The sequence below is a fragment of the Plectropomus leopardus genome, chromosome 6 (genome assembly GCF_026936395.1).
Source record: "Plectropomus leopardus strain MGB_pleo_1.0 chromosome 6, ASM2693639v1, whole genome shotgun sequence".
In the NCBI taxonomy this organism is placed as follows: Eukaryota; Metazoa; Chordata; class Actinopteri; order Perciformes; family Serranidae; genus Plectropomus; species Plectropomus leopardus.
Genome location: NC_142181.1, coordinates 9,361,306 through 9,372,803, shown reverse-complemented (window position 1 = coordinate 9,372,803; position 11,498 = coordinate 9,361,306). Strand labels below are relative to the sequence as shown.

General features: G+C 40.3%; 1 protein-coding gene across 1 annotated transcript; it reads left to right on the top strand.

The window, feature by feature from the left end:
• Window positions 1–556: 556 nt before the first annotated feature.
• Window positions 557–10,793, top strand: LOC121943713 (von Willebrand factor A domain-containing protein 5A-like). Its single transcript, XM_088078645.1, has 19 exons — window positions 557–666; window positions 1,300–1,347; window positions 1,624–1,826; window positions 1,907–2,129; window positions 2,641–2,807; window positions 2,912–3,026; window positions 3,161–3,309; window positions 3,401–3,489; window positions 3,582–3,726; window positions 4,046–4,125; window positions 4,215–4,329; window positions 5,072–5,230; window positions 5,411–5,538; window positions 5,783–6,003; window positions 6,814–6,876; window positions 8,650–8,706; window positions 9,369–9,535; window positions 10,050–10,173; window positions 10,298–10,793. The coding sequence occupies exons 2-19, from the start codon at window positions 1,305–1,307 to the stop codon at window positions 10,375–10,377; spliced, it is 2,328 nt and encodes a 775-aa protein (XP_087934771.1). The 5' UTR covers window positions 557–666; window positions 1,300–1,304; the 3' UTR covers window positions 10,378–10,793.
• Window positions 10,794–11,498: the final 705 nt, after the last annotated feature.

Here is an 11,498-nt window from a genome sequence, read left to right as displayed (position 1 = left end):
TCAGTGAGCTGTCAGCAGACATTTTTTGCCACCCTGTGCAAAATCTGTTGAAACCATGATATTTATTATTACAAGTATTTAACCATGTTTAACTTTTGTTGTGTTTAATGATGATTACTACTAAATAGCCTCTGAACCAGGGGCATGTTCTAACATCTTGCTGTCTGGCTACACAGTATTTATCTGTTATGCAAGGACATAGGCAAGTTATATTATAGTATTATTAAAAAAAAAACAGGTGTTTGTGAGTGTGTTTGTTTGCAAAAAGGGAGAACGAGGAGCAGAGAAAGAATTGCACTGTAACTTTGTGTGGGTTTCAGGACACATTATGAATAGGAATTTTGTGCATTTTAGCAGAGGATGTAGGGTTTTTTTGTGAGTTGTGATTTCAGTTTTACGGTCTTGTAGCTCTTCAGATGCATTTTGTAATGAAACAGGAATCAGAGCTTTGTTTTCTAATATAAAAAAGCACTGTAATTGAAAATCACAGCTCCACCCGGCTGGCGCATCCTCGGAAAAGAATCCATCGTACCCGGCAAGCATGACGCACTTTTACGTCGATGAGATTGCATATTTGTTGCTCAGAAACCAAGAAGTGATCTTCACATAGGCTATTTACTGGAGAGAGCAGCAGTTAAACTGCACCGGACTCATCTATCCTCAGAGGTAGGCACTAATGCTGATGCTATGTGTTTGTTTAAATAAAATAGTTAGCAGAGGCAAACCTGATGACAGAAACAGCACGCAAACCGAATTAATAACTGGTGGATTATTTTGCATATGGACTTTAGTGGTGGTGGTAACTTGAAAATTTGACGAGGGAGATTATCTTCAAAAGACATGTATTTTTGTCTGTTATCTCCGGTAATATATATATATGTGTGTGTGTGTGTGTGTGTGTATGTATATGTATATATATATATATATATATATATAATTATATTTCTAAAACCAAAATAACAGTTGAGTTATTTGAGTATTTAAGTATAAAGTGATAAAGTAGATGATTATAGGAAAGATATGGATTGAAAAAAAAATAACTCTAGAGGGTGACATAACACAATGCTTTTTAACTACATACATATAATATCATCTATATTTCGTTAGTATTAGTATTAGTATTAGTATTGCTGGGATCTTTTTTTTTTTTTTTTCTTTTGACAGTTTTCTGTACCGTTCAGTCCAGTGGTTCTAGCATATAACTTATAACCATCAAAGTTGTGTTGTGTTTTTGTTACATTTATGAGAAAATGAGTCCAAAGACAAAGTCCTCTAACGCCCTTGTTGACGGTTGTGCAGGTAAAATGGTGAACTGCTGTGGTCTGCTAACCTCCCAGAAGGAACCAGGTGAAGAGTTGTCAGAAAACAAACTGTCAAAAACATCTGATTTCCTCCATAACCTTTTCTGTACTCATGTAAACCTCAAATGCAAAAAGCTTATTTTAGTTGCATATGCACATAATGCACATAATTGCACATAATTGCATCCTGCTTTGCACACTGTGAGACAGAGACACTCTTTGATTATCTTGATTCACCTCTTGTGTACCTAAAAGGCAACAATGGGAGAGAAAAATGTCACACAGAATGTGTTCATTGTGTTTACTCCTGTTTTTGTGTCAGTTCCTCTGAAGAGCATTGAGGTGGAGGTGGAGGTGAGAGACCATGTGGCTACAGTGGTTTCCGCTCTGAACTATGAGAACAAGGAGGACAAACCAGTAGAGGCAGTTTTTGTCTTCCCTCTGCCTGGAGATGCTGCTGTCTGTCATTTTAGTGCAAAGATTGGACAGAAAGAGATTGTAGCAGAGGTGAAGGAGAAACAGAAGGTGAGCTGGGCTGTAAAAACTCGCAATCAAGCCTAAAAACACACTAAATGATGCTCACATGTGTATCATCTGTACTCCAGGCTCGTGAGGAGTATGATGATGCACTGAGCTCCGGTCAGCAGGCCTTCCTGTTGGTGGAGAGTGAGCAGAGTCCAGATATATTCTCTCTGAGTGTGGGCAGTCTGCCTCCAGGAGAGAGCGCCTCCATCAGGCTGGAGTACGTCACTGAGCTGGCTGTGCAGGCTGATGATGGGCTCAGGTTTTGTCTGCCTGCTGTGCTTAACCCTCGCTACCAGCCTCAGGGTGAGAAAACAAGCCAACATTTTTAGCCCAGTGCACACAACATGTCCACACAAAAGGCTTTTACTGCAATATTAACATGACCAATAGTTTACTGTAAATGGTGTATCAGGCTGCATTACAGTACATTTACAGCTACTGTTAATGGTCTTTCACCTTTCAACAACTGAGGCCTGACCATAAAACAGGCATGGTTGTGTGCTTCTTTTGTTTGATGATATCAGTAGAAAGTAGAAGAGCCATACAGCATTAAAATTACAATCAAGAAACAATGAAAAAAGCAGAACTGAAACATAAACATTTTGAGTTTCCTCAAGTTTGGCGCAAATGTCCTCTTGGACTTAAGAATGACTGATTACAAACATGTATGTAGACTGTAACATGTAACATCAACATGACAGATTTGCTTTCTTTTTCTGGTCTCCCTGTATAGAGTTGCTAATGGACCAGTAGATTTCAGTGCGCAGTGTTTATTTGATTGTATGATTTTAGATTTGTCTGATCTGATTTACAGGAAGTGAAGTTGGAAGTGTCCAGGTGACCTCTGTTCCAGCCTCTCTGGTGCCCTACAGTCTGTCTTTCTCTGCCCGAGTGTCCTCTCCTCGTCCAGTCTCTAAAGTAGAGTCCAACTGTTCCCTGGAGCCTCTCCAGTACCTCAACACAGAGCAAACTCAGGCCACGGTGGGTACAGTGTTGATTTGTCTGCTGTGTGTCATTGCTCCTCAATACTGAGAACAAGATATATACAAATTTATATGTATTGATGAGTGTTTTGTGAATTACAGGTCAAATTGGCTGCAGGACACAAGTTTGACAGAGATGTTGAACTGCTGATTTATTACAAAGACGCCCACCAGCCCACTGCTGTGGTGGAGGCGGGACAGGCCTCTGCCAAGCCTGGTGAGTGCAAATTAGTGAAGGTTTTACGTTGCAAAGAAGTTAATTCCCTTCATCATCAAATGGAGGAGTTACACGTTTTATTAAATGTTAAGTTATATTTGTGGTCGTTTTTCTGTCTCTCCTCTGTGTTGCAGGCACTCTGATGGGTGATCCAGTGGTGATGCTGAGCCTGTACCCAGAGTTTCCTCAGTCTGTGATGTCTTCAGTCGCCTCATGTGGAGAGTTTGTGTTCTTACTGGATCGATCTGGAAGTATGTCAGGGGCACGTATGAAGAGTGCCAAGGTATTTATAATGTGCTATTTCTCTTATAAAAGTATTCAGATTGTCACTCTTAAACAGCAGCCTTTATTATCTTTTTTTATTTTCCTTGAAGGACACTCTGCTGCTCCTGTTGAAGAGCTTACCAGTGGGCTGCTATTTCAACATCTACAGTTTTGGGTCTAGCCATGAACACATCTTCCCGTAAGTCACTCCTTCATGTCAGTCAGTCCAAAAAACAATTGTTCCTTATTTTCGAGCCCACGCTTGTATGTGTATGTGTTCATGGGTGGCAGTAAGAGTGTGGAGTACAGCCAAGAGACCATGGAAAAGGCTCTGAAACAAGTTGAGCAAATGACGGCTAATCTGGGAGGAACAGAGATCCTGAGGCCCCTGGAACATATTTTCAGCCAGTCCTGCATTCCCAATCAACCTAGACAAGTAACACACACACGTACACACACACGCGCACACACACACACACACACACACACACACACACAATGCTACCACTCCTCAGAACCTCCTACTATTCTGTTTTTTGACTTAACATATTCATTCCTGAACTAGCAGGTGTTTTTTTTTTTGTTTTAGGTTCATTCTTACCACACATTGTTATTTCCACTTTACCTTTAAAACCACTTATTTTACTGAAACAGCACTATAACGCCGCTCCCAGAGAACAATGTGATGACTCAACACACGCTGTGTGTTCTGGCTGTAATGCAACTTTGAGTGATTTGTAAACTCTCCTCCTTAGCTATTTGTCTTTACTGACGGAGAGGTGGGGAACACCAAAGAAGTCATCAATCTGGTGAAGAAGAATTCAGGTTCCCACAGGTGAAACTGCAACAACCACCCAATAAATAGCCAGAATATGCACCATGTTCTAATTCTTTTTAAATTTAAAGAAAAGTACTGTATTTCAGGTGTTTCTCCTTTGGGATTGGGGAAGGGGCCAGCTCTGCTCTTATCAACGGTTTGGCCAAGGAAGGAAGAGGTCACGCTCAGTTCATTACAGGGGAAGAGAGGATGCAGCCCAAAGTAAGACAGACAACATAATAACCTGTCAAATTAAACAACGTAAAAAGAAAAACAGAATTGTGGTAATAGATGAATTAAGAAGAAAAAACATTTCCCTTTGATAGCCGAGGTATTATGTTTTCAGGTTTTCCTCCGTCCATCCATCCAGCACAATCTTATGAATGTGTTATCTCAAGAAAATCACGAGGGGATTTGTTAAAATTTAACATAAACATTCATTATGAGCTTTTTATATTTTGGTTGTCAAAGGTTAAGGTCCCTGTGATAAGAATACCTAGAGGGAATTCTTTCAAATTTGGCACAAACATTTAAGTGGACGCAAGGATGAAAATATGAGATTTTGTTGGTCAAAGGTCAAGGTCAATGTGACCTTGAATCTGTCTCTTTTTCATGAAGACAATATCTAAAGATGGCCTGAAGGAGTTTTCCTCAAATTTGACATAAACGTCCACATTGACTCATGAATAAAATGATTAGAATCCAGTGGTTGAATGTCAAAGGTCAAGGTCACAGTTACCTTATAAAACATGTTTTTGTGTTTTTGGCCATAACTTAACCCAGGGGGCTCACCTTGAGACTGTACTGATTGTATAGATCTAGTGTGCTGCCGGGGGTAAGATGTGTGTGAAGCATCCATGTTTTCATAGACATGGATGTAAACTGTAAGCGCAATTTGACTTGTGCAAAGAGGCATAAAACTGCATGGCAGCATTTCCTGCTGTGAACTGTTTTTTCTCATCAGGTGATGCAGTCCCTACAATTAGCTCTGCAATCAGCTGTGGAAAGCATCTCAGTCAAGTGGAACGTGCCAGTTGGAGTCTCTGTCACTGTCCTCTCTCCACCAGTCACAGCACTTTTCCATGGTCAGAGGTCACTGATTTATGCACAACTTACTGTAAAGGTAGGAACAGCACCATCTATTACCTTTCGGATTCTTCATATAAACACAAAGGAAGTAACTTACCAAGAGAGAGTGTCTACCAGTACTCTCCCAGTTGAATATAAACAAAATACATAAATTGTTTTTAAAGTTTAATGTCAAAAGAGATTCAGGACACAGCAGAATTCACCTTCTCTCTAGAGCCATCATATTTCAAGAATCTTCAGGAGGGCCTCACAAGAGGGCTGTGTGACAGTGAAGTACAACCTGGCAGGTCATCCGTCTCACAACCAGCTCCACTTCAGTCTCAAACCTGCAAAGGGCACTGGGTAAATCAGGTTTTGGTCAAACACAACAGAAGCTGTGCATGTCAGCATGCAGATATTAGCATTTAGCTTGAAGCTTGGATGTCAAAATAACAATGTTTAATTTACCATTAATTCCCAAATACTGAAAGGTTGTGTTATGTTGTTATAGACTTTGTACAAGATTGAAGAGACATAGATCACTATTTAACATTCATACCAGTGGAAGGGAAATTCCACCGTTTCCCCTCCTGTCTCCTACTTGCAGATTAACAGTGCACAGGTTGGCTGCTCGGACTCTGATTCGCTCGCTGGAGATGGAGGAGGAAGAGCACAGAGGAAAGCAAGATGGAGGAGTGAAGAAGAAGGTGGTGGGGCTCAGTGTCCAATCAGGAGTGAGCAGTGTCTTCACTGCTTTCATTGCTGTCAACAAAGTTGATGGCAAGGCAATTCAAGGACCTCTGGTACGCAGAAATGTTCCAACAGCCAGTAAGTGTTTCCAAGAAAAATAAAAAACAAAAGTCACCCTTTATTAAGAGATATTGACCATACATTACAATTTAAAGAAGCATGATGATGCATTGTTTTCACCATAGACTGTATATATCTTTATTTACAGTCTATGGTTTTAACATTAATGAAATCATCAATAATTTGTAAAGCATATTTTTGAAATATCTCAATATTTCAAAACTTTTTTAAATCACTAGTTGGCCTGTGGTGTTCCTAGGGCTTACTTTTGAAGTATGCCTATGCTTAGGTGTGCTCCAATGTCCTTACATGCTCAGGGTAAGTATGAAAGCTAAATGGGATTTTATCACATATCTGTGCATTTCTATACAGTATTTAGAAATACACTGCGCAAATGACATATAGTACATAATGTCTAGTCCTGGGCATAGGTAGCATATACAGTTACCCAGGTCTCTCAGCAGAATCCTTGTGCTGCTCAGATTTATTGAGCGCTCCCTCAAACAACAGAGCATTGCCTTGATGTGTGACTTTTTTTTTATAAATGCCATCATCCCACATTAAAGAGACATACAGTTGCATTGGATGACATCTCACTTCGTAAGGATGACCGCAGACGTTGGTTTAAGGTCTGGAGAGCAGCTCTGTGCTGAGCAGACTGCTGAGAAGAATTAACTGCGCTGCAGGTGTTCATCATAATTAAGGACTATTTAACCAAAAGGCCCAGTATGGTTCATGTGTTTAATAAGTGCAGAAACCAATAGTTCACTTCTGTTTTTTGTTTACTGTATTGCTGGTGTCTTGACCTCGTGCTCTTTTCTGTTTTAGATCTCCATGTATCCTATTGCATGTCACACTCTACTCTGAAATCCTGTGGACTACAGGTGTCATGTAAGTAAAAAGATGAATGGGAATGAGAACAATTCAGGATCATTCTTTATTGTTGTGCTTACAAAAAAAAATGCTTTCAGAAACTGTACACAATTTCAACACCCAGTGAGTGTTTTTTTGTTTGTTTTTTCCAAGAAAAAAATTAAATAGCAGAAAACTTGTACACTTCAATCACAGTGTGCATATCTAGTTTTGTGACAGAGGGAAGGTTACCTCCTGGATATTAGGAGATCTTATCCTGGGAGGTCTCTGATGCACCACTTGTTACCTCCCGGGTATTATTTTGGTTGGTTGAGTAAACTTTTAGATCTTTGATGAGAAAGTTTGGTGGTGACTTAAGTACCTGTGTTGTGTTAAAATAGCTCAAGTTGAGGTGTCTGATGCAGTTAACATCTGGTACTGATGGTGAAATGGTATGTGTTACCAGTGTTACCAGGCATTCATGTACTGTAACACTGTTGAACAGCCACGGTCTACCAAGGTATGAAGGAGAAATGAGCCAAGCTAATAACATGTGTTAGTGAGTAGGCAGGCTTTCATAGTCTAGGCTGTGTCCTCATCTACCAAGCAGCGGTGAAAGCCTTGATTTAATGCATGGTGCATTTGCATACGTGTGGCAGAAAGACAACATTTTTAAGCACATTGTGTCATGTTCATTTAATCAGGCTATATTTAGAACTACGATGAATCATAATGCTTCGGGCAACAACATCCATATGATTTAACCGTAATGTGTTGCTATGACTGTTGGTTTTTGTGTGAAAGAGAGATGGAGTGTAACAGGTTGTGTGGGACCAAAGTACAGCACACAGGTGTCCAGGAACAGTTTGTAATGACATGTAATGTCACCACTTGGCAGATACAGGGCAGAGCAGGTAAACGGTACATAGTAGTTCAACATTCAAGCAAAGCTTCTCTAGAGTCTCTGATCGGGGAGGTCGAACTGGCTTTAGAAGCAGTTAAGTGGGCAGTGACATTAGCCTGGACACACACAGTTCAGTTTGTTAACAGACAGTTGTATATGTGTAGAAGCAGGCAGGGGATGTAGCTGTGGAGGCCAAAGATCCAGAACACGGTAAGCACACAGTTCAAGCAGATGATCTCGTAGGGAATGGGCAGAGGGTAGGCCGAGACCAGGCGGAGGGTCAAGAAGCCAGCAGGTAAGCACTCACAGGACACACTCATAGTCGCACAAGTGGTGACATGATAAAAAGTCTCTGGACCGCAGGAAATCACAGGTAAGCAGACAGGAACACTCACACTGTAGTGTTATCATCAGACGGTAATGTCAATAATGTCAATGACGTGGAAAAAAGATCTAAAAGCTGGGGACAGAAGGTTGGCAAATAAATCTGGGAATCAGACAAATCAGGCAGGTCAGAGGCATGCAGAATCGCTAGGCCAATGACTTAAAGTCAGACCTTTTTTTTGCAACTTGCGGTGCAGAGGCTCTTCCTCATGCAGCAGCACAGCATCTCTCCCTCCATCTCCTGTGTCGTGGTTTTCATGTAGGCAGGAGAGAGTTATCAGCTGCTCACTCAAACATCTTCCAACCCAGCACTGCGCTTTCTTGGGTTTCTTTCACTTCAGACTGACAGTGTGAGCCTGTTGAATCTTTTCAGGGTCATGGGAGTGTACAGATGAAGTAAACCAGGGTAAGACAGAAAGTAGCTCAGGGTAACCAGATTTAGCATTGACTTATGTAGAGTAATCAGAATATTTTTGGCATGATTTTGCCATATTAACGTTGCTTTTTTATTTCTGGGAAAACAGATTGGGAAGACGATTATGAAGATTATGCTGCTTGCGGAAGGGCGGGCATAACACAAAGTATGTACCTGTTTTGCTTCAATGTTATACACACATTATAGACTTGACAACATGATGACTTTTTCTATACATACTAATGATGATGCTTTCTAAAGAATAATTGTAAGCTAGGACAATTTCTGCCACCAACATGTGCACCTCCTGATGTAGTTGCCCATAACGCGTTTGTATCCGTGTCTTTCTCTTGCTGAGACTATCTGTACCAATGCTGTTCATTAGACCCAGTAGAAGACTTTGTGATGTTTTTGTGGGCTTCTCAGTGTTTTTTAAATTGAAGTATATAGCAAAAAATTCTCTCTGCATCCCAAGACATCTTGTGACACTTCACATGACTGTCATCTGGAAATAGTTTCTTGACTGGCAAAGTAGCTAAGAATGAATACTGAACTAAGTGGTTTCCAATAACGTGATTTCATGCAAGCTATGTTAATCCACTTTTAACTCATCTTAAACTTGTTTGCAGTACACTATCTTTAGATCTGAACAAGTGATTAGGCATTTTTTTCTGGTTTGAAAACTGATCCAAAAATGAATCTGAAAATGCAAAAAATTCTGGCAGTGAATGCTTCTGTCATCATTTTCTTTCAGAATTTCAGAATTTGATAACCTTCATTCAAAAAAAAACTTGCAAGGATGAGTTGTTTCAAACTGTATGCTCTAAGTATTTTCCTCAGGGCCTGTTGCTCAGATGGATGAAGACCTCAGGATAGACCCTCTGCTGCAGCTGGTCTCCCTTCAGAAGGCGTCTGGCTGCTGGGTGCTGGATCCAGCTCTGGCTGATACACTGGGAAAGACCAGCGGGGAGGTGGAGGACAAAAAACCATCAGGAGTGAGTCACTGTCAAAAACAGTAACATAGTGTTAATGGGGAAAATTTAAAGCAGATTTCATGGCATGGTTTATTATGATGATACTTGGATAATGATTTAATGAAGCACTCTGTACAAAAGATACAAAATTGTCAAATACTCCACGGAATAATACAAAAAAAAGCGAGACCAACCAAAACCAAGTCTTTATAGTACGTACAATTATAAAATAGCGAGCTAAGATATAAACAATCTATAGAAATGAGCAGCATAAATTGAGGATTTTTTTTGTGATTTACGACATCCATTCATACCTTGGTGTAGCCAACAGTGTGGTGGTGGTCAAACTGCAATAACACCAATGGGAATCTCAGCTGCTGTGTTCTTTATAAACTGGAGTAACATCCAAATAAAACACAACCAGAATGAGAAACTGCGCATGATTTCTTCCTGCGGTATTTCTAACCACCTGTTTATTCAAGGTTTTGACCACATCAAAGTATGCAAATGTTTTTCTTTGATTTTGTTAATTCAGGTAAACCAGGAAGTGTGGGCCACCATTCTGGCTCTGATCTGGCTTCACGGTTTCAAGGCGGATGCTCAGGGAGAATGGCTGCTTCTGGCTATGAAGGCTGTGTCATGGCTCCGTGCTCAGAATGGTAACAACCAGAATAATGAGTGCTGATCTGTTGTTTTTATCAATGTTTACTGGTTAAAATGAGCTTTTTGTCCACATTCACTCTGGTGACGACTCGTTTTGTGTATTAAATTCTTTTTTTTCAGCACCATTTTTGACAGAGTGTGTGGAAGCTGGAAATGCTCTGCTGGGTTTCAATGTGCAGAAAGACGCCCTGCGACTCTGAGATTTTCATTAAAGTGTTTCATCTTTACGATCAGTGCGCAGAAGCAGATTCACTCCAACTTACAACCTATATCAACATTGCACCACACTGCACTATTTACCAAGTACCAATTAAATCCCACTCTGTTATGTTTTCTGTTTTCATTTGGTGTTCCCTTGTTTATATGTTTATTGGTCTTTTGAATATTTTTTTGAATAAAATAACTTGAGTACCTCATGTACTCTGATGACACAGCCTTCCTTGCCCTACTCGGCATAACACAGGACAAGAAACTCAGCTTCAGCCAAAACACCAGTGACAAACTTAAAGAACTTAATGTTGCTCCACCATCTCCTCCTGTTGTTGTACCAGAGCATTATTCAGCCCATTTTACTGTACTGCCCCACCTGTATTTAACATGTTTTATTTTTTTTTTTAACACAGCCAAACTCACACACATAACCAACATCACTGCCAAGATAATTGGTCTCTTCACACCCAACCCCAGAGTTAAATATCCGAGCCATTGTATGCATTGCCTCTTAAATCAAGCAGGACATCACTCACCCACTCAGTCAACCTCTCACCTCACTGTCCCTGGGGTGCAGGTACTGAGCTGTGAGGTGCAGAAAGGCCCACTAGGGAGAGCCTCATCTCAGCTGCCATAGTTGCCTTAAGTAATAGGCTTTGCTGAATGGGCCTGAGTGTGCACCGCTGTTTGTGTTACTGTTGTGGTGTTTGTTCATGCCTTTGTGCCATTAAACAGTTTACATGTTGTCACCTGTGTGGGTATTGTGTGCTGTTGTCTGCTGTTGTCCCCCCTCAAGAAAAATAAAGTCTAAGTCTATAAAATCTTAGCAGAAGAGTTTTATTTTAGACTGCTCTCTTCATTGTTCAGTAAAAACCATGCCGTGTGGCACCAGGTTTACATGCATTTTAGCAATCCAATGAATTACATATCACACATTGAGCTGTCAGCATACTTTTCTTGCCACATTGTACAAAGTTCAAAAACTGAATGACTTAATAGTGGGGTTTTTTTTTTGTTTTTTGTTTTTTTTTAACTTTTTGTAATATTTAGGGTTGGTTATGCTAAATTATTGCTGAGTCTGAAGGATTTTTTTGTCTCAAAATTAATCCTG